Source organism: Somniosus microcephalus, chromosome 17 (assembly GCF_052327205.1).
Source record: "Somniosus microcephalus isolate GS21.2 chromosome 17, FLI_Smic_1.0, whole genome shotgun sequence".
Classification (NCBI taxonomy): Eukaryota; Metazoa; Chordata; class Chondrichthyes; order Squaliformes; family Somniosidae; genus Somniosus; species Somniosus microcephalus.
Window position 1 is genome coordinate 38,092,369 of NC_141003.1, and position 23,748 is coordinate 38,116,116.

General features: G+C 43.0%; 1 protein-coding gene across 4 annotated transcripts in view; it reads left to right on the forward strand.

Moving 5' to 3' along the window:
• Positions 1-23,748, forward strand: part of apaf1 (apoptotic peptidase activating factor 1) — a 214,521-nt gene that overhangs the window by 77,147 nt on the left and 113,626 nt on the right. For all 4 annotated transcript variants that reach the window (XM_086010199.1, XM_086010197.1, XM_086010200.1 and 1 more), the window contains exons 12-16: positions 7,209-7,393; positions 10,134-10,260; positions 13,649-13,774; positions 13,924-14,055; positions 21,363-21,488. In XM_086010199.1, coding sequence (XP_085866325.1) covers positions 7,209-7,393; positions 10,134-10,260; positions 13,649-13,774; positions 13,924-14,055; positions 21,363-21,488 — 696 coding nt within the window. The remainder of the gene's footprint in view (positions 1-7,208; positions 7,394-10,133; positions 10,261-13,648; positions 13,775-13,923; positions 14,056-21,362; positions 21,489-23,748) is intronic.

The window sequence follows — 23,748 nt, forward strand, 5'->3', positions numbered from 1 at the left end:
GGAGTGATTGTCCTGACTACGGGGTGGTGGCTGCAGCCATGGGGCAGAGTGCCTGGGAGAGGGTGGATAACAATTTGATGTTTTGCTTATGGAAAATGCAGTCAACCAAGAGCGGGAAGAGTGAGTTTTCTGTGTGTGCAGTGTTGAAGTTGGGGATCGTCAAAGTTTCAACTTCGAAATGGCAATGTTCTTTGTAAATTATTAATGATATCTGTGGCGCCCTCCTTACTGCATCGGATTTGATTGACTAATGAGACTTTCAGTTCAGTAAATGTCTCCAGTAATTCCAAACTTGTTAAGCTGCAGAGTGACACTAATTATGACAGGTGCCTGAAGGTCTAAATTGTGAGTTGCTGCAGGATGACAGTATGCAGTTGAATTTCTGTCATTCGGGTATGAAGAGTAAGTCCAGAATCCCAACAGAAATAAAGTTGCATAATGTATTGATAGCATAAATTGTGAATGCTGTAATTGTTTTAATACCTACCTTACTAATTAGATTTTCCATACCATCTATCATCTCCCATTTGCCTGACAGCAGCTTTTTGTAACAAGTAGCACAGTAACTAGGGCGAACGGTCAACAAATCTGTTGTCAGTGGGAAGAACCCCTGTGGCTATGTTATAATGAAACCTGCCCTGTTAAAGGTAAACATATATCACAGAACATAGAGTAGTAATTACCTGAATATTCAATAAGAAATTACAAAGTTAAATATATCCAGTAAGGTTAGGCTGCTAAATATTTTAGCCATCTGAAACATGGTTCTGAATAAGTTTAAACTGCAATAAGTGCAACTATGCTTCCAATCCTGCTGGTGCACAACAGGGATTAAGCCTGCAGCAGTTGTGATCTTATTACTACAGTATTAATGTGTAGGAAAAGTAAAATATATTTATTGGCAGTAGTAATTAATATCAAACTGGAAATACAATTGAAATTCCTGTTTAAAAGATTAATTTATTTAAATTCAAGTGAGATGTGAATGATTGCGTAAGTATTAGTTTGGAGATAACCACGTATGATGAGGTTTAAATTGTAAAATACCTTGGTTGTGAAATCGAGTACTGTATTCAGTCAGCAATGATGAGATTCGAGTTATTGGCATTTTTTTAAATGTCCAAGATATCTGTGAGCTGCTCTTCATACTAGTAAACATCCTTATGATGTTTACAAATGACTTTCACTTTTATATTAAATGGTTGTGTACAGCAGTGTGATCTTACTGCGTTTGAGATGATAATCAGATCAGACAATCTAAGTTTTCAGTTTAGTTCTTAATTGCCTTGCCATTGACAAATATATGAAGAGGCATTTGTGTTCCATCTTGCCTCTCAACATAATATGATAGAGAGTAGAGACTGTGATTGTCACTCAGTACAATAGACAAGGTCATTTGCTGCTTGGAATCAGGGTTGCCAAGGGAACACCAGCATAACTTGATCCCAACAATAACTGAATTTAAAATGGGGAATATCATTGCTTACAGTATGTTGAGAATAGTGATTTGAAAATAATTCTGTGTTTTATATTTGGTGATGTGCAATATGCATGTTTTTGGTCATAGCCTATTCTTCTTTGCATACGAGTAATTAGCTCAAGATGACATCAATGAAATCAGGCAGAAACTGTAGGTATTTGGTCCTTTTTATGCAATATACTTATCATAGGACCTCAGTATTACCCAAAATCCACTTTAACCTTAAGATGGGGATGTTTCCTTGTTAATTTTTATATTATTAAAAAATCATGTTACAGGAAACTTTGTGCTATCCGGCACCGACGGGACCGAGCTGTTGCCGTTCCCTCAAAACTGCCGGACACTCCAGCGCTAATGTTGAAAGATACGGAAGCTTTTGAGCTCCGTATCTGTCAACAAACCCTGCAACAGCTTCTAAACAGTCCAAGTGTCTCTGTAGCTTAGCAACAGCTTCAGCAGACCTTGCAGAGCTTGACTGTTGAGAAGAAAAAAAAACTAACTAAAACGGCTCCTGATTTTTGCAGGTGGCTCGAGCATTCCAGACAGTTAGCCTCCGGATAACACAAAGTTTCCTGTAAATTATTCATCACGTTCTTTGACTGAATAATTATTAATTTTGAACATTAAACAGTCACTATATTTTCCAATTTTAATAATCCCAGCAAAAAATTAGAAATTTGCAAATACAACCTACTTATTCTTGACCAGATTCAGCAAATATTCTAAATTCCTGGGTTACAGTAAATGATGCTATTGTACATTTCATTGGTCACATACTGCTGCATGCTCCAAGGGACATCTAGATTTGTATGTCAGGCAGTCAACATTGCTACCTTGGGTACAATTTAACACCCCCGGCATCACCCATGCCTATAACGTAGGCAAGGATGTAAAGCTAGAAAGGCTGAGGGAAATTCTCAGCAATAGAATGACAGAGGCATGATTGAATTGGGAACAGTTTTTTTTATTGAAGGAATCTCCCTTGAATTTTTTTAATTAGTTTTCAGGATGTAGGTGACACTGGCAAGGCCAAATTTACTGCCTATCCTTACTGCCCCAATAGTAATTGTACAATTAAGTGACTTGCTAGGCCACTTAATAGGGTATTGCTAGTCAACCTTGTAGTGTGGTCTAGAGTCACATGTAGGCCAGTTAGGGGTGACTGGTTCCCTTCCTCAAAGGACAGAGCAGTTGTGAGTTTTTTTCCTGCTGCTAACCCCCAGATTACCCATTTTATTGGCTTCAGTGTCTCAACTTGGCATGGTGGGATTTGAACTCATGATTTCTGGATTGCTAGACCAGCACCACAAACACTACCAATCTGTAGATAGGAACATAAGAACAGGAGTAGGCCATTCAGCCCCTCGAGCCTGTTCCGCCATTCAATGAGATCATGGTTGATCTGCGAACTAACTCCATATACCCGCTGTTGGCCCAAATCCCTTAATACCTTTGGTTAACGAAAAGCTATCAATCTCCAATTTAAAATTAACAATTAATCTAGCACCAATTGCCGTTTGCGGAAGAGAGTTCCAAACTTCTACCACCCTTTAGAAGTGTTTCCTAACTTCACTCCTGAAAGGTCTGGCTCTAATTTTTAGACTATGCCCCTAGTCCTAGAATCCTCAACCAGTGGAAATAGTTTCTCTCTATCTACCCTATCTGTTCCCCTTAATATCTTGAAAACTTCGATCAGATCACCCTTTAACCTTTTAAATTCCACGGAATACAACCCTAATTTGTGTAATCTCTCCTCATAACTTAACCATTGAAGTCCGGGTATCACTCTGGTCATCAGTGCGAAAGAAGCAGTTGAGAATGCTGTAAGGATCTAAGCAGATATTTTGTTACAAAATAACGGTACCTCTAATTCTCCTGTTGTCTAAACAGCCAACTTCGGAAAAAAAGAATGACTTGCATTTATGTAGCGTCTTTCACGACCTGTGGCATTCCAAAGCACTTTAAAGCCTTTGTAGTGTAGTCACTGTTGTAATGTGGGAAATGCAGCAGCCAATTTGCACACAGCAAGCTCCCACAAACAGCAATGTGATAATGACCAGATAATCTGTTTTAGTGATGTTGGTTGAGGGATAAATATTGGCCAGAACACCGTGGAGAACTCCCCATCTCTCTTGCAAAATCTATGGGATCTATTACGTTCACCTGAGAGAGGGCAGATGGGGCCTCGGTTTAATGTCTCATCTGAAAGACGGCACCTCCAACAGTGCAGCAATCCCTCAGCACTGCACTGGAGTATCAGCCTTGATTTTGTGCTCCAGTCCCTGGAGTGGGACATGAACCCATAACCTTCTGACTCAGAGACGAGAGTGCTATCACTAAGCCACGGCTGAAACCAGCAGATAAAACAAACTCTTGATCATAAATTTGCCATACTGAGATTGAGCTATGTGATAGAATGGCTATTGAAGCAACATTACTTAAATATTGTATGGAAGACGACCAAAGTGAAGGGGCACAGGGCCTTTTAGTTCTTTCAGGTTACAAAGACTTTGCAAGGTCAGATTTTAATGGTTGAATGTTTATATAGTTCTGTTTTTTTTAATGAAATAGGAGTTCCAATTCTGACTGACACCTAATGTGATTAACTCCGACTCTCAAAATTTGGTTCACAATAACATCCAATTACCAAATGGAAAACATGACTAGAACACATCTTGGTGTTTAAGCTTCAGTGACCATAAGCTATGTTTTCTATGTTAAGCTCCGACCTAAAGAAGCTTACATTCTGTTTAAAAACATAATTCTTAAAGGACTGGGTGACGTGTTTTCACTTCTGAGCCACCTTTGAATCAGTGAAGTGTTTGCTTTGGTCACTGATACAAGAAAGTATGTAATGAAGAAAAGCCATTTCAGTCTATCCGTCCCATTCTCTCCACAGACCATGTACAATTTGTCCTATCATAGTAACTACCCAACCCTCTTTATGCCCTGAGAATGGCAATCTACCACAAACGAAACCTTCAAGAAGATGAAGCTCTGTGAGATTTCTTCCTAAGCATTGAACACAATTAAGCAAAACTCCAGGATATTTATACAACCTGTAACAAGTTGCATTTCTGTAGTGATTCATCCATGGTCTGTCCCAGTAGCACAAGACCAATTGTGTTCCTTAGAGCAGGGATCTCTATCTATGGCCACGTAGATGTGGAGAATTGAGCCTGGGGTTTAGATCAATGTTCCCCTTAATTTACATAAATCTCAAGTTGCTGATGCTAACATATCTTGGTGTTTTGATTTAATATTTATCTCCCTGCAAGGCAACGGTGCTTAGAGTAGTTCTTTCCAAATGTCAAAGGAGGCAAGCCAGCAAATAAATATTAGCATAAATAGGACTGAGTTGCCTGGGCCACATTGACTGGTGCTTGGAGACCATGTGGCTCGAGAGCTACAGGTTGGACACTGCTGCCATAGAGTATTTGATTGCCTATACTTACTTGGTGAATTTTGTGTTGATCAAGGTGAAGGATATTAGTGTTGGGATTATTGCCTCCATTGTCAGCCTCGAGTGCTTCCAAGCTAGTTATAGCATGTTTAGTTCCCTCTATTCTGCCCAACAATCTGGCTCTTCCCTGGCCTCTGAACAGCACCTTCTATTGCATTTAAGTGTAATTTTCTGTTTCCAAATGCCTGCCAGCCTGTGGCCTTCCTGACTGAAATTGCTAATTAGTGATGGATGGGGACAGCTTTGTGTTGTGGGCCCTTGCCCGCTAGGAACTTGGTTGAGACAATCCTGATTTATTTCACACGCACCCCTTAAGAAGACGGGAGATTTTATCAGTCCAGGCTGGAGTTGAGCCCAGGTTCCAACTATGTCACCTATCCTCTGCAGTCAATTCTTATAGACTCCAGTCATGTTCTTAAACAGATACTTGTCTTGTTTTTAAGAGTTAATCAGCACAACATTGAAAGCTTTTTATGGAAGATTATTCCACACGTCTACTAAAAGTGGAAAAAACATTAAAATTCAGTAGAGCCTAGTTAATGTACTTATGTTCTCTAGTTCTGTGATCATTTTAAGTTAAAAAGTATGCTAGCATCTATATATGTCGTACTTTTCGTCTTTATAAATATGTGTCTCTTACTAATATGTTTTACCTCCAATGTGGACAAGTTCAATACTGCAGCCCTAAATCCTAGAATCATTCTGATCACTTTTCGCTTGATTACATTACAAATGATTTTTTGGGTCCTCCTAGTTTGTTGTGAACTGTTAATAGAAAGTTTCTCATCAGGGTTTCAACTGCCAAGTGGACATGATATTGAACAGATCTTTAACTGGGAACATTTGTTATATGAGATACTAGCTGAAGTGCCCGGCGGTGCCGAGGCTTTTTCGAGGGAATGTTGTTGTTGGAAGAGAGAGAGAGAGCGACTGGGGGGAAGAGAGAGCGACTGGGGGGAAGAGAGAGAGCGACTGGGGGGAAGAGAGGGAGGGGAGGGGTGGGGGGAAGAGAGGGGGGGAGGGGAGAGGGGAGGGGAAGGGAGGGCAGGGAAGGGAGGGCGGGAGGGGGGAGGGGAGGGGGGGATGGAGGGCGGAGGGGAGGGAGGGCGGCGGGCGCCCCCCCCCCCCCCCCCGGAGGTGAAGACCGCCGATTGCGCGCGCAGCAGGAGCTGAGACGTGGCATCTCTCTTGGCCGGCGGGCCCGGTTGCCAGGGCAACCGTGACGCTGACCAAGCCAGAGAGAGAGACGCCGCGTCTCAGCTGCTCCTGCTGCGCGCGCGCCCCCCCCCCCCCCCGAGGGTCGCGGCCCCCCCCCTGAGGGTCGCGGCCGCCCCCCCTCCCCCCGAGGTGAAGACCGCCGATTGCGCCCGTTGCCAGGGTAACGCTGGACGCTCAGCAAGCCCCGGCAGAGAGAGACGTCTCAGCTCCTGCTGCGCGCGCACCCTAGCGGCGCTGGGCTGAGGCTCGGCCCTCCAGCCTTCGAATGGGGCCGGGAGGTGCCTAGCTCGGGCGTGGGTGCGGAGGAGACGCCGAGGCTTCTAGGCCTACCTGGAAAAATGGGGAAAGGTAGGAAAATTAATGAGATTAGATAAGTTAATTACTTTCTAAATCATTTTTTTTTAAAACAATATGTGTTTTAAAAGCAACGTTTTTTTTTAAGACGCAGAAAGCGGGAAAAAGAAAGGAAAAGTTTGGAATCAAGATGGCGGCGACTCACCTCGGTTCAGAACGATAAAGCCCGGCCACACGCGCACCGATTGGCCCGGCGGCACACGCCAGCAACCCGGCGTACGATTGGTCGAGCTCGAGGTCACTCTGTCGCTAATGAGCGGATAATGAGATGCTAATGAGCGGAATGTTGAAGGTTTTTGGGATACCGCGGGCGCAATTTTAGCCCGGCCGAAACGTAAATACGCTTAAAACCGTCTCGGAAGCGTAAGCTTTCTTTGGAGGTAACGCGCGCATAGGTACGCCCTGTAACTTTCGAGTGCATACCTGCAACGCACACGCGATGACAGACAGATAGACAGATAGACAGACAGACAGACAGACAGATAGACAGATAGAAAGACAGAATGACAGAAGTACCGATTTATATATATAGATGATCATATTTCAAATGATAAGACATTGTTATTTTCCCTTGAATTTGAGATTTAAGGTTCACAATGCAGATCATTTTTGCCTGTCATCCTTTTGGAAATCTTAGTATATTATTGTTTATATATATCATAGGTGAGAATTGATGTACCGTTTCCTTTACAGAACAGCACAGTGCGGGAGAATTTTCAAGAATTCTTGTCTTTGAACGGCCATCTCCTTGTGCAGAAACCCTTCCCAGATATTGTGCAATTGGGGCTTTGTCAGCCTGACTCCTCTGAAGTGTACCGGCAGGCAAAACTGCAGGCTGTGGAACGAGCCAAAAAAGGAGCTGTCTACTTGGAATGGATGTTAGTATCCAAAAGTGGTATACTGTAATGTCAAAAAACCTGCTTGATTGAGCAACTATCATTGTTGTTTGGCCTCTATATTCTTCAAAAGGGGTTGAAGTTAATTGAGTTCATAGCTTAATTTCCAAATGTTTTCTACTCTTATTTGGGCTATACACGCGAAGCTTCAATTCTATCACAGCTTATTTGTCTAAAATTGACATGAAACCATGTTGGTTTGGTCCTACCTGACCTTATGATGAAAACAACTGCAAAATAGCATTGTAGCAATAGGTTATTTGCATCAGTTATTTTCCCCTTGAATAGAAGGGTCAGTTAATCTTATCGATGTCGATAGGAAAATATGCTGAGTATTCTAGTACATGCAGCCCCCTGATCTATCAGAAACCCGCAGTTTGTCTACACTAGAGATGGAAGTGGTGTTTTATTGTGTGGATTGAAATTTTGAAGTACTGTGGACTGCTGCTGCTATTTCTCTATTTTTATTTTAAAATGTTCTGTAGTTTACTTCATAACCGTGCTGTTAAGTGTGGGAAAATTGTGAAGCAATACGCTGGCAGCTCTCCATTTAACAGCAGTTGTCTGGCATGTATGCGTATATGGATAGCACACGTACTGGAGGGCGTTAAACCCAATAACGCACCGAGTGTTGAGATGACATCAGATGTTGCTAGAGCAGAGCTAAAGTGGTTTGTAATATCTTGACCCTGACATCTGTTCTTTATCAACAGTGGGTGGCATAGAGGAAAGCAGCTCCCATGATTGAATTACATGATCTGAACCAAATGATGTTGCAGCAAATGGTTTGAGACTACACAATTGTTTTTTTAGTTGTAGGGAAAAACACATTGCGTGGAGAATAGCATATTGTTGGTGCTTGAAACAGAAACCATGTCAACATTTAAGAATAGGTTAGATGGGTGATTGAAGGAAGGGGGAATAAAGGGATTTGGGAACAGAGTGGACACATGGGATTGCTACTGCATATGTGGAGGATAAACACTAACATGGACTGGTTGGGGCGAATGGCCTGTTTTCCGGGGTGTGTGTGTATATACATAACACGGATTAGGAATTTCAGTCCACATGTGGAACCCTGAGCTCTCTGGTGCTTGCCGCTTCAATTTCCTGCCCCACTCCCACTCTGAGCCCACTATCTTTGGCTTTCTATACTGTTCCAGTGAAGCTTACGCAACTCCGGAACCTTATCTTTTTATAGGAACTTTGCAGCTCACTGGCCTTAATATTTAATAACTTTAGACCTTAACTATAGATCCCACTTTCCCTTCAGCTGGAGTGCTGAGAATATCTGGTCAGCTACCTCAGTCTTTTCTCTTGCCACTAACGTCCTCCACCAGCCCCCTCAATCAATGTTCCCGCAGTCTGGAGGTCACACACAGGCCGCTCACCAGCTTCTACAGGGAATAAACAGCGCATGCACAAAAATTTGAATGGGCCACACACCCAGTTAAAGGGACCGTGCACTAAAAGAAAATGAGAAGAAACATTGCTCCCAATACTTCAGCTTTCTTGAAATCACTCTTTAGCTTCTCCCCCATTTCCCTCCTTGACCTCCAGTCTCTTTCATGAGATCCTCTCCTGTGCTCTTGATTTTGACCTCCCCCTGACCACAGAACTACTTTTCCTTGGCCTAGCACTCACTGACGCAGTCCACCTTTCCTCAGCCTTGTTCCTCCATCCTTCAAAACTGCCATCATCACCCCATTCCTCAAAAAGCCCATCTACAATTGTCTAATTTGTAGTTTTCTTTTTCCAGGATCCTTGTGTATACCCTCACTACTTAGTTCTGTGCTCACCTTTCGCATTACTCTCTGATTCCCTTCAGTCCTGTCTTTGCCCTGCCGACAGCACCGAGACCACCCTGGTCAAAACTTGACTTTTACACTGTTCCCCTTGCCAGATTCTTAAATTCCACTCATCCAAAGCTCTGCTGCCCTTGTGCTGTCCCACACTAAATCTTGCTCCCCACTACCCCATCCATGACCAGCTCCATTAGCTTCTCTCTGCCACAGAACTCACCTACAAATCAGTCATGGCTTTTCCTCTGCCTGTCTCTGCTACCTCCTCCAGTCCTCCATGCCAACATTCCCCTTTTGCTCTTCCAGCTCTGGCCTTTTTTTGCTTCCCCTCCCCTCTCCATTCTTTCCTTAGTGGCAAGATCTTCAGCAGCCTTGACCCCAAACACTGGAGCTCTCTCCCTCTGCTGTTGTTCTTTGCTAGCAATCTACCCTCCTGTGAAAGCCTCCTCACCACCTATCTCTTCAACCGCACATTTGTTCTACAGGAAACTTTGGTTTATCCGGAGGTTGTATGTCCGGAATACTCGATCTAGCGGCAAAAATCAGGAGCCGTTTTCTATAAGTTTTTTTAGTTCTCGTTCTTTTTTTTTTCCCAGTCAGGCACTGCAAGGTCTGTAGCTATAGCAACAGCTTCAGCTAGAGACGCTTGCAGCTGCAGCCGACTGTTTAGAAGCTGTTGCTAAGCAACAGTGTTTGTTGTCAGATACGGAGATGAAAACCTCCGTATGCTTCAACATTAACTTTGTATGTCCGGCAGTTTTGATAGATCGGCAACCCGCCGGTGCCGGATATCACAAAGTTTCCTGTATATAACTAAGTTGGTTATTTGGAATGTTGTAGTATTTAAAAATAGCTAGGACAATATGTTTTTAAGTACTGTTCTTCATGGCTATAGGTTAACAGATGTTTTCAAATAATAGGAACAAGAAGACCTTGCACAACTTGTCTCGCCTTGTTGTTCGACCTCATTGTGATGCTGTTTTTCATGCCTGTTTTTCTCATGATGGATTGAAGATAGCTTCTTGTGGAGCAGATAAAACCTTGCAGGTAAATAACTGACATGTAATGCTCTAAAATTGCTAAATGTAAGTACTTCATCCATCTGTGAGTTATCCTAGTATTTTGCTAGAAAGTATAAGAAACCGAATACTAATACTGTAATGATTCTTCGATATCTTCAATTTCTAAACATCATGTTATGCTATTTTGAGTTGTTTTAGTTAATATCACCTCCTGCAGTTAAAGTGCTCAATGAAGCCACATTTATAATTATGTGTGACCTAAAGCAGTGGTTCTCAAACTTTTTCGATTGAAGGACTTTTCAAATGGATTAGTAATCACAGACCCCCCATCTAAATTATTATTGCCCCCTTTGTATTGATACTGTACCAAGATCTGAATGAATTGCAATATAGCTAAGGTGACATAGCAGGAATCCCTCAGGTATGTGTGTATAAAATGAGAGTGATTTTAAAGCATTGATTTTTTTTAAATTACAAATGCATTGGTTATTCCGTGTATTTAAGGGCTGCCCAGATTATTATGTCAGACTTGCTCCTTGGCCAGCCCTTGACTGTGGACAGGCAGTTCTAATGTAATGTATGTCCGACTTACAGGGCCTGTTCTTTTTGGCCATATCCTGGTGCTACTGCAGCCGGCTGGCAGTTGGGATGGGATCTTTGTTTACAGATGGTTGGCTCCTCTCCAAACAGCTGGCCCTGTGCTTTTCCGCCTCTGACGCCTATTGCTGGCGGTGGCATTGCGGCCGCTCCTGGCCTGCAGTCTTTTTCCATCCCTCCTCCTCTTCCTGCAGCGAGCTGCCGCCATGGTACCCATTCGCCGCCCCATTCGGCTCGCTCTCCATCACCGATTGTTTTTTTTTTCCGTAGGCTCCCTGGAAAGTCTCTACCGACCCCAGTTTGAGAACCACTGACCCAAAACATGACTTGCTATTCTTTTGAAAAGGAATAAAAGCCCAGGAGGAATGTTTTTTATTTGAAGTACTTTCCCATTCTACATATAAAAAAATTTAGACTCACCCAGAGACCTTTTGAGTTGGGTGTCCCTTTGTTATTGGGCCACTCTGGTGACATCACTGATGGGGAGTGTTCTGGAGAGGCTACATTGGAACAAGGAGGAGGCACAACCTTAAAAACAGCCTGAAAGCTAGTCTGGAGCTGTCTAACCCTAGGAAACAATGTTACCAACTTGTGATGCAGATGTCGCCGCCCAAATCCAATTTAGAAAGATATTGGCCCAGAATTTCTGGTTGTAATGATGGCGAAACTGTCAGCGTTCGCCGTCATTACCCCTCTGAAACTGACAGCAACTTCTGGAGTATTCACATGTGCATTTAAACGCGGAAACCCTGAAGTTGCTGTCAGTGGTACCCTGCTCCTCCACAGGGCGCGCTCTTGCAATCCTCGCAGATGGAATCAATTAGCAATCACTTGATTTGATGTGAACTTCAACCTTTTACGCACTATTATCGCTGTAAAACCCCTTGAAAAAGTTAAGCCATGTTGAGTGAGGTGTAACTGAGTTTTTAATGATGTACTAAGCCATAATTATTGCTGAGCTACCTCTCTGGCCCTGAAAAACTAATTTTATATTTGTGGAATGTCAAATTTCTCCATTCTGTGATAAAAATGCCTTAGATTTTAAAAATAATAAAGTATTTTAATTTTTTTAAATCATATTTCAACTTCCACCTTAATCCCATGTGTATGTCTCAATCTTTATTTCGTGTGCTGTAAAATTATAAGAAGTGAATGATAAAACCTGCTTTTTACATCCTGATTTGCTGTCTGAGAGAATTCTTCAATGCAATTGGCTACTTAGCCTGCTTGATGGCATCACTTGCTGGACGCCAGTGATCCCCTATAGATGGCGCCAGAATAAAATTAATGTCGGGAAAGGTGAAATCAAGGAGACTGCTAAAAGTTTGTGGCCAGCTTTCTTCGAGGTCAGCGGCAAGTACCATCATTTTGCTGCTGACTGCAAAATCCAGGCCAATAATTTCTCACCACTTGGGCTTTGCATTCTCTGCAGCCAGTATGAAGTTTAAAAATTAAGCTTAAAAAGTTCCCAGCTTTTTAATTTTTTTTTTTAAAAACCACGCAAGCTTGTTAGACCACTTCAGGGGGAAGGTAAGAATTACCACGTTAGTGTGGGTCTGGAGTCACATACAGACCAAACTGGGTAAAGACGGCAGGTTTCCTTCCCTAAAGTACATTAGGGAACCAGTTGGATTTTTACGACAATCCGCAACTTCACCATTACTAGTACCAGCTTTTTATTTCCAGTTTTTAAAATCTGAATTCAAATTCTCAAACTGTCATGATGAGATTTGAACTCCTGTTCTCTGGATTATTAGCTCAGGCCTCTGGATTACTAGTCCAGTAACAGAACCATTATGCAACTGTACCCCTATAGGACAAAAGATACCAATTTCCACTGATTCCATCAAAGTGCTTACTAACAAACCCACTGCTGTGTTGCCATTTGCTGATTTTAAAAATCAAAACGTGCCTCCATGAAGAAGTGGTGATAAAATTAAAAGCTGTTTCCCTCCACAGCTGTATAATAAGGCACAGTGCTTCAAGTTTACTTCGCCCAAGCAGTAAATGTTCCCTTTCCACAACACACAACAGCAACTTGTATTTATACAGTGCCTTTAATGTAGTAAAACGTCCCAAGGTGCTTCACGGGAGTGTTGGAAGACAAGAAATTGACACTGAGCCTCATAAGAAATTAGGGCAGAGCTTGGTCAAAGAGGTAGGTTTTAAGGTGCGTCTTCAAGCAGGAAAGAGAGGTGGAGCGGTTTAGGGAGTGAGTTCTAGGGCTTAGGGCCTCGGCAGCTGAAGGCACAGCCACTGATAGCTGAGCGATTATAATCGGGGATGCTCAAGAGGGCAGAATTTGAGGAGCGCAGATATCTCGGGAGGTTGTGGGGCTGAAGGAGATTACAGAAATAGGGAAGGGCGAGGCCATGGAGCCTTAAAAACAAGGATGAGAATTTTAAAATCGAGGCGTTGCTTAACCAGGAGCCAATGTAGGTCAGCGAGCATAGGGCTGATGGGTGAACGGACTTGGTGTGAGTTAGTACGTGGCAGCCAAGTTTTGGATGACCTGAAGTTTACATAGGGTAGAATGTGGGAGGCCAGCCAGGAGTGCATTGGGATAGTGAAGTGTATTTGCCCATTTAGTGCAGTGCAGTGCTCCATGGGAGTTCTCAAAGTGTTAATTGGGTCAAGGAATGTAAATCTTTCTCCGTTGAACCTCCATGGAAAGTTTTGAAATTGCCTTCTGCGTATGTGTTCCAGGAACATGTTAAGGGACATTTGACTGATTAAAGTAAGTAAGTGATTGTTCAAAGTGCTGGAAATTAATCCTTTTGTTTCAACACTCTCTTTTTCTTCAAATTATGATGTAGATTTTTAAAAGTGAGACTGGTGAGAAACTTTGGGAAGTCCTTGCACATGATGATGAAGTGCTGTGCTGTGCAATTTCACCAGACGACAAGTTTGTAGCCACATGCTCATCAGATACAAAAGTTAAGGTAAGACACATCAACAGAAGTGGATTATTTTGAGTCACATCTTCATGCAGTGATGTCTACAAGCGGTTTGCAGTGTGCTTTGTTACTTAATAGTATTAATGGCAATGGTATTCTCTACCTCCTAGCTAACGAAAGTTCTTTCTCTTTAGGTCTGGAATTTAATAACTGGGCAGTTATTTCAGACGTACAATGAACATATTGAACAAGTCAATTATTGTCAGTTTTCACATTCACAGCATAAGATTCTGTTGGCGACCTGCTCCAATGACCATTTTTTGAAAGTAAGTCAGTTATCTTTTGAGTTTGGTTTGTTTTACTTGGAAAATGTACAGTTGTTGTAAATGTTAATGCAGCTCCCATGGCTTTGCTTATGGTAACTCGAATGATGTGCTGTTTTGTAATAATGAAGGTGTATGCATAACCTTCATTATTACAATGTTGGGTAGGATTGATTGGGGAATGGCACTCAAAGGGTTGACGGTGGATAGGCAATGGCAAACATTCAAAGACCGAATGGATGAGCTACAGAATTTGTTCATCCCAGTTTGGCATAAAAATAAAACAAAAAAGGTGACTCAACCGTGGCTAACAAAGGAAATTAGGGATAGCATAAGATCCAAGGAGACGACATATAAATTGGCCAGAAAAAGCAATAATCCTGAGGATTGGGAGCAGTTTAGGATTCAACAAAGGAGGACAAAGGGATTAATTAAGAAAGGGAAAATAGAATATGAGAGTAAGCTAGCAGGGAACATAAAAACTGACTGTAAAAGCTTTTATAGATATGTGAAGAGAAAAAGATTGGTGAAGTCAAGCATAGGTCCCTTACAGTCAGAATCAGGGGAATTTATAATGGGAAACAAAGAAATGGCAGACCAACTAAATTCATACTTTGGTTCTGTCTTCACAAAGGAGGACACAAATAACCTCCCAGAGATGCCGGGGAACATAGGGCCTGATGAAAGGGTGGAACTGAAAGAAATCAGTATTTGTAGGGAAATGGTGTTAGGAAAATTGATGGGACTAAAGGCCGATAAATCCCCAGGGCCTGATAATCTACATCCCAGGGTACTTAAGGAAGTGGCCCTGGAAATAGTAGATGCATTGCTGGTCATCTTCCAGAACTCGATAGACTCTGGAACAGTACCCATGGATTGGAGGGTAGCTAATGTTACCCCACTATTCAAAAAAGGTGGTAGAGAAAAAGCGGGGAATTATAGACCGGTAAGCCTGACATCAGCAGTGGGGAAAATGCTAGAATCTATTATAAAAGATGTAATAGCAGAGCACTTGGTAAGCAGTGACAGGATCGGACAAAGTCAACATGGATTTACAAAACGTAAATCATGCTTGACTAATCTACTGGAATTTTTTGAGGATGTAACTGGTAAAATAGATAAGGGAGAACCAGTGGATGTGGTGTATTTGGACTTTCAGAAGGCTTTCGATAAGGTCCCACATAAGAGATTAGCGTGCAAAATTAAGGCACATGGGATTGGGGGCAAGGTATTGACTTGGATAGAGAACTGGTTGGCGGACAGAAAGCAAAGAGTTGGAATAAACGGGTCGTTTTCCGAGTGGCAGGCAGTGACTAGTGGGGTACCGCAAGGATCGGTCCTAGGACCCCAGCTGTTCACAATATATATTAATGATCTGGACGAGGGAATTGGATGTAATATCTCCAAATTTGCAGACGACACAAAGCTGGGTGGGAGGGTAAGCGGTGAGGAGGATGTCGTGAAACTCCAGTACGATTTGGACAGATTGGGTGATTGGGCAGAAACATGGCAAATGCACTATAATGTGGATAAATGTGAGGTTATCCACTTTGGTGGCAAAAACAGGAAGGCAGATTATTATTTGAATGGCAATAAATTGGGAGAAGGGGAAGTGCAAAGAGACCTGAGTGTTCTTGTGCACCAGTCGCTGAAGGTAAGCATGCAGGTGCAGCAGGCGGTTAAGAAGGCAAATGGTATGTTGGCCTTCGTAGCAAGAGGGTTCGAGTACAGGAACAAGGATGTCTTGCTACAGTTGTACAGGGCCTTGGTGAGACCGCACCTTGAGTACTGTGTGCAGTTTTGGTCGCCTTACCTGAGGAAGGACATTCTTGCCATGGAAGGAGTGCAGCGAAGATTCACCAGGCTGATACCTGGGATGGCAGGAATGACGTATGAGGAGAGATTGTGTCGATTGGGCTTATACTCACTGGAGTTTAGAAGATTGAGAGGGGATCTCATCGAAACTTATAAAATTCTGTCAGGCCTGGACAGACTAGATGCAGGAAGGATGTTTATGATGGCCGGGGAGTCCAGAACCAGGGGTCATAGTCTAAGGATAAGGGGTAAGCCATTTAGGACTGAAATGAGGAGGAATTTCTTCACCCAGGGAGTGGTGAACCTGTGGAATTCTCTGCCACAGAGGGCGGTGGAGGCCAGTTCATTAAATATATTCAAAAAAGAGTTGGATATATTTCTTAAGGCTAAAGGGATCAAGGGATATGGGGAGAAGGCAGGGACAGGGTACTGAATTTGGATGATCAGCCATGATCTCATTGAATGGCGGAGCAGGCTCGAGGGGCTGAATGGCCTACTCCTGCTCCTATCTTCTATGTTTCTATGTAACCTATTATTCTGTTGCTAAGGTGTAGCTGTATATTATAGTTTGGGCCTTTTTGCCCCCAACAATTAACTCATGCTCATAGCTAGACAATACTTTCTGACATGAATCTTGTCATTCATGTGGAAATGACTTATGAAGTGATGCTGGGCGGCCTGCTGGTGGCGCTGTCCAGGGAGAGTATAAATACTCGGGCATGGGCCCAGCTTGCTCAGGACATTCTTTAACAGGAACCAGTGAAGGACACAACTAGATCTCCATGTTGAAAAACAGTCGATTAAAGCCTTGTTTAATGCTCAGACTAAGTGCCTAGTAATTTTCTTGCGTCACTTTCCATAAGCAGACCAAGTTCCTTTTTGACTTGAAACTTGTGCCCTATTTACTGCCATATACATGATAACATGCCCAGGATTCAAAATGATTGCTTAATCCTGGTCTATAGCTTACAGGACTTTCTCCCGTCACATCTGAAGCTGTAATGTACACAGGCTACAGCTCTTTAGCTACATTTATTTCCATAGAAGCAGAAAGACATTGTACGATACTTAAACGTACTATAACCAGGAATGCAAAATGTATAAACTGTTTCAAAAGAAATAGTTAAAATTGTGGTATTTCTTTCATTTGCTTTTGAATGACAGTTTGAGAGTTGGAAGTTATATGGTAGACGGCTCTCACTGTGTCCCTCTTCATATGTAAAGGCAGAGAAAAGCAAAAAATAAAGACACTCGAGGAGGTTTGTAGGTTTTAAAAGCATATTTTCATTTGATGCAAAAGCAGATACCCATCACAGCAAATCTGCACCACACGCATGGTTTGACTGTTTCTAAAACGGAATACGGAAGTTATAGTCTGACAGCGCACTGCAGTTTTAGCATGGCATCCTCTGACTTGTACTCAAAAGACCTAGCAACATAATTAAGCATGCTACTTGTTTTGTTTATGGCTGCTCCACAGTGATTTGACATGTTCGGCGCTGAATCTGCTATCGCACCCAGATCCCTTTCTGCTGCATCTTTAGCTATCTTTGCACGATCCATAGTATCCATGTGATACCATTTTTTTACTGTCACTTTGTAATAGTTTGCATTTATTTCACCTGCCACTGGGTTTGCAGAATTGATCTAATTCCCTTTGTAGGTCTCTGGTTGCTTCGTCATCTTGTCACCTTCAGACTTGATTATTCCAATACTCACTTGGCTGGTCTCCCACCCTCTAAACGTCAGCTGATCCAAAACTCTACTGCCCATATCCTATCCTATCCTGCTCACCCATCACCCATGTCCTTCCTGACCTATGTTGGCTCTTGCAACAACTCCATTTTATTCTTATGTTTAAATCTATTCATGATCTTGTGGCCCTCTCTATCTCTGTAACCTCCTTCAGCCCGACAGCCACCTCCTGAACTCTCTGTTCCCCTAACTCTGGGCTTTTATGCATCCTGTCCTCACTTCACCTCACCATTGGTGGCTGTGCCATCAGCCATTAAGGCCCCTTATTCTGGCATTCCCTTTCTAAACCCCACTACCTCATCACCTCCCTTTCTTCCTTTAAAGCCATCCTTAAAACCCACATCTTGACCAAGCTTTTGATCACCTTTCCTGATATATCTTACCTTGTTTGTAGGCCATTTTTGTTTGAGTTCACTTCTGTAAAGCACCTTGAGAAATTTTTCTACCTATAAATTCAAGTAGTTGACAACCTAGTTTGGTATCTTCTGAAAACTTGAACAGCTTAGATTGGGCTTCTGTACCCGAGTCATTATTGTAGGTTAGGGACAGTAGAGGCCCTAGTTCTGAAACAGGGGCACTCCACTCAGTACCTCCCCCACCAGCGCGCACACAAAAGTGCCCGCAACTTACTTTCTTTCAGCTAATTTCTTATCCACATCCAGGTTTTGCCTTGAATTCCCACTGCTTTCATCTTCAGTAGCAGTCTTCATCAAAGGTTTTTTGGAGATCCTAGTACCTGGTTGGCAGACAGGAAGCAAAGAGTTGGAATAAATGGGTCTTTTTCCGAGTGGCAGGCAGTGACTAGTGGGGTACCGAAGGGGTCGGTGCTAGGACCCCAGTTATTCACAATATATATTAATGATCTAGACGAAGGAACTAGATGTAATATCTCCAAGTTTGCAGATGACACAAAGCTGGGTGGGCGTGTGTGCTGTGAGGAGGATGCCGAGAAATTCCAGTATGATTTGGACAGGTTGGGTGATTGGGCAGATGCATGGCAGATGCAGTATAATGTGGATAAATGCGAGGTTATCCACTTTGGTGGCAAGAACAGGAAGGCAGATTATTATCTGAACAGCAATAGATTGGGAGAAGGGGAAGTGCAACGAGACCTGGGTGTCCTTGTGCACCAGTCGCTGAAGGTAAGCATGCAGGTGCAGCAGGCGGTTAAGAAGGCAAATGGTATGTTGGCCTTCATAGCGAGAGGATTCGAGTACAGGAGCAAGGATGTCTTGCTGCAGTTGTACAGGGCCTTGGTGAGTATTGTGTGCAGTTTGGGTCGCCTTATCTGAGGAAGGATGTTCTTGCCATGGAGTGGGTGCAGCGAAGATTCACCAGACTGATACCTGGGATGGCAGGAATGACGTATGAGGAGAGATTGGGTCGATTGGGCTTGTACTCGCTGGAGTTTAGAAGAATGAGAGGGGATCTCATTGAAACTTATAACATTCTAACAGGACTAGACAGACTAGATGCAGGAAGGATGTTCCCGATGGTGGGGGAGTCCAGAACCAGGGGTCACAGTCTAAAGATAAGGTGTAAGCCATTTAGGACAGAGATGAGGAGGAATTTCTTCACCCAGAGAGTGGTGAACCTGTGGAATTCTCTACCACAGAAGGCAGTTGAGGCCAATTCATTAAATATATTCAAGAAGGAGTTAGATATATTTCTTAAGGCTAAAGGGATCAAGGGGTATGGGGAGAAAGCAGGGACAGGGTACTGAATTTGGGCTGATCTCATTAAATGGCAGAGCAGGCTCAAGGGGCCACATCATATGGATTTAAGAACATAAGAAGTAGGAGCAGGAGTAGGCCATACGGCCCCTCGGGCCTGCTCCGCCATTCAATAGGATCATGGCTGATCCGAACCTAGAGTCACGTCCACTTCCCTGCCCGCTCCCCATAACCCTTAATTCCCTTATCAGCTAGGAAAATGTCTATCTCCGTTTTAAATTTATTTAATGTCGCAGCTTCCACAGCTCTCTGGGGTAGCAAATTCCATAGATTTACTACCCTCTGAGTGAAGAAGTTTCTCCTCATCTCAGTTTTGAAACGGCAGCCCCTTATTCTAAGATTATTCCCCCTAGTTCTAGTCTCGCCCATCAGTGGAAACATCCTCCCCGCATCCACCCGATCAAGCCCCCTCACAATCTTATATGTTTCGATAAGATCACCTCTCATTCTTCTGAATTCCAATGAGTAGAGGCCCAACCTACTCAACCTTTCCTCATAAGTCAACCCCCTCATCTCCGGAATCAACCGAGTGAACCTTCTCTGAACTGCCTCGAGAGCAAGTATATCTTTTCTTAAATATGGCAACCAAAACTGTACGCAGTATTCCAGGTGTGGCCTCACCAGTACCCTGTATAACTGAAGCAAGACTTCCCTGCTTTTATACTCCATCCCATTTCTCTTGTTCCCTTGGGATATCACTTCCTCTAAAGTCATGTTGACTAGCATTTATTAGGTTGTTCTTGTACAACTACTTAAGTTTGCTCCTGGTTATCAATTCCATTAATATAACAGGTATGGTTTTTAAACTGATGGGATGGATACTTTCAAAACATTTATATAGATAATTTAAAAATAGATATGGAGTAAATGGAGAGACTTAAACGCCAATAGCGCAGTTAGTTGATTTAGTGGATCAAGAAACTGCTGTAACAAAGTACAATACCTTCAATTGATTGAGAATTATTTTCTGTATTTTGCATGCAAATGAGATTTTTAGTAGTATGGGTTTAAAATGCTTTGGTTCTGCATCAGCTTTACATCGCGTTGACATCAACAGGTATGTATTGCATCACCATTTGTGATCAGATGCACGGTAACATGTCATGCAGTAGGGTATTACACGCTATCTTTGGTGGTGGGATTCTTCGCACCGTGCTTGTTGCAGCTATCCATATAATCTAGGAAATGTAATGTAAATTGGGTTTCCAATGGTAGCGCATGCATTTTTTTAAAGTTAAGTTTTAGTTTGTGATGAGACTTGTTGACTAGTTGCTGAACACGTTCCGGATCACTGCAGTTTTTGCCTTTTGAATCTTTAAAGCATGCTACACTTACATATTTGTTTCCAAAAGTTATTTTAGTCAGGATGAAGGGTCCCAGACCTGAAACGTTAACTCTGTTTCTCTCTCCACAGATGCTGCCTGGCCTGCTGAGTGTTTCCAGCATTTTCTGTTGTTATTTCAGATTTCCAGCATCCGCAGTATTTTGCTAATGTGTAATTGTACATGAAACTTTGTGCTATCCGGCACCGACGGGACCAAGCTGTTGCCGTTTCCTCAAAACTGCCGGACACTCCAGCGCTAATGTTGAAAGATACGGAAGCTTCTGAGCTCCGTATCTGTCAACAAACCCTGTTGCTTAGCAACAGCTTCTAAACAGTCCAAGCGTCTCTGTAGCTTAGCAACAGCTTCAGCAGAGCTTGACTGTTGAGGAAAAAAGCAATGAGAAGGAAAAAAACCTAACGAAAACGGCACCTGATTTTTGCCGGTGCCTCGAGCATTCCGGACAGTTAGCCTCCGGATAACACACAGTTTCCTGTATTGTGTAGTTGTAGCTTTTCATGAAATTCAGCCCAAGTTTTCTACATACAGTACTTGACTTTAATCTATTTCAAGATTGAAAAAAAGAATTGCGGGTAGAATGGATTTACTGTAATGCAGGGATGAAAACTATATTTTCCTTCACTTTCAATCTAATCATATGTTATTTCCCATCTGTATTTTATAGACATGGGACCTGAAAGGGACAAGCTGCAAGAACACTCTGTTTGGCCACGAGGCTTCTGTTAACCACTGCAGTTTTTCTCCTGATGACCAATATCTAGCCAGCTGCTCCAGTGATGGGACAGTGAAGGTATACGTCATCTTAGGTTTTTTAACAATTAAAGCTGTATTTTATACCGCACAGTTGCTGACTTTGTAGGAATGGCATTGTACGCTTTCAATTAAACCCTTTCAAAATAATTGCATATTGCGCCTCGATTTCAAAATTCTCATCCTTTTTTTTCAAATCCCTCCATGGCCTTGCCCCTCCCTATCCCTGTAATCTCCTTCAGCCCCACAAACCCCCCCCCCCCCGAGATATCTGCGCTCTAATTCTGCCCTCTTGAACATCCCTGATTATAATCGCTCAACCATTGGCGGCCGTGCCTAGGCCCTAAGCTCTGGAATTCCGTCTAAACCTCTCCGTCTCATTACCACTCTTTCCTCCTCTAAGATGTTCCTTAAAACCTACCTCTTTGACTAAGCTTTTGGTCACCTGCCCTAATTTATCATTATGTGGCTCGGTGTCAAATTTTTGTTGTCTTAAAATACTCCTGTGCAGCACCTTGGGATGTTTTACTATGTTAAAAGCACTATATAAATGTATGTTGTTGCATATAGCTTGTCAAAAATTCATATACTTCTCAGTGCAGGAAAGTTGAAATTAGAACTGCATAAAATGCTTGATGTGACTTCATCTTTATTCCACGATATCTGGTTGGAATAATGTGGAAATGCTGATTTTAGAATTCAAAATATGATTGTGCTTTGCTATGAAATCTATGGATAGAAAATGAGCCCCATTATTATTAAACAGTATCTGTCCTCAGGAAAAGTTGCCAAGTTGGGTATCAGAATTCATGGTAATAACAACAGAAAATACTGGAAAAACTCAGCAGGTCAGGCAACATCCGTGGAGAGAAATTTGAGTTGACGTTTCGGGTTGGACCCTTGTTGTTATTTCGGATTTCCAACATCTGCAGTATTTTGCTATCAGAATTCATGGGGTGGCAGAGGAGGAGTTAGATAGCACCATTGGCGCTATGTATTTTGCATCTAGCGTGCACTTTCCATTTGCCGCACCAACTCCTGTGAAGGATTAGTCATGACCAGATGTAACACATAGGTAAGTATGTACGCTTGGCATTAAACGCGCTGTTCAATCCTCCCAACACTAGTTGGTGCTGCTACACCTCAAAGCTCAATTTCCCAGGTTCGTTTCACTAGGTGGTGCTGCAGGAAAGTGTTACTTAAATGTTTTGTCTCCTTGTCTGGGCCAGTTCCCTGCTGGTAACTCTTAAGTTAGTTTAAAGTTTTGTTTTAAGTTACTTTAAAGCTGTATTTCAGATTTCCTGGCTTCTGCTCCTCCCTTTCCTGACCTCACTGGCCGCCTGCCTGACTTCCCGGCATCTGCTGTTCCCTTGCTTTTGGCCTCTGTTGCGGCCCTTCCCACTAACTGCCTGTGGACCTTTGGCTGCTCTTTCATAGTTTGCAAGTACTCTTTTGAAGCCCCTTAATTTCTTTCATCCCCAGCCCCATTGCTCAAAATGTGCTGGCGCACTTAGCTGGTTTCTCCATGCAAACCCCTCCCATTCCCTGCCCTGCTCGCTCCTCTATGTCAGTTTGCCGTCACTGATCCAGGGAACCAGCAGTTTAGCATTCCAAGTGCATATTGTCCTGTATGATGTATTTGCTAATTATATGGGCACCAGAAGCAGAAGTGCCATAGCTCAAGAAGCCAGCATGCCTGAGGAGTGGGGAAAGTTATGAGCAGAAGCTTTTAGGAGGATAAAGAAGGGGCAAAGGATGCCAGCAGGCGCTAGGGAGGGGGTGGGTGGGGGGAGGAAAAAGTTGTTGGTGGAAGCCTTTGGAGTGTTGCTGGAAGGCTTCAGGAAAGGGGAGCCTGCAGGCTCTCTGGAAAGTGAATCATCAGCAGTTGCTTTTAGGGAGAGGAACGAAAACCAGCAAGGGGGCCTAGTGGGCCATGAGGGAAACCGGATTGGGGAGAGGAAAACGGAGCTGGATGAAGGGCTATGGTGTACAGAGCATGGGAAGAAGGGTAGGGATGGTGAAGAGGGGACAGTAAAGAGAGGCAGCGAGCAGATGGACCAGGTGTTGGACATGATCATAGTTGGCCAAATGGAGACTGAACACACAGAGCGAGCAGATTTTTGTGAGGAGAAGGTGAAAGGTAGGGCATGGGTCTTGGAGCTGCAGGAGCAAACATCTCGCAAGGGAGATAGATTTGCTTCTGTGTTGTTTTTTTTGCCTTGTAATCTTATCACCCTTCATCTCCAAGCTGGCCTGCAGGCCTCATCAGCTTCCCCCCATCACCCGTAATCCAAAACTTG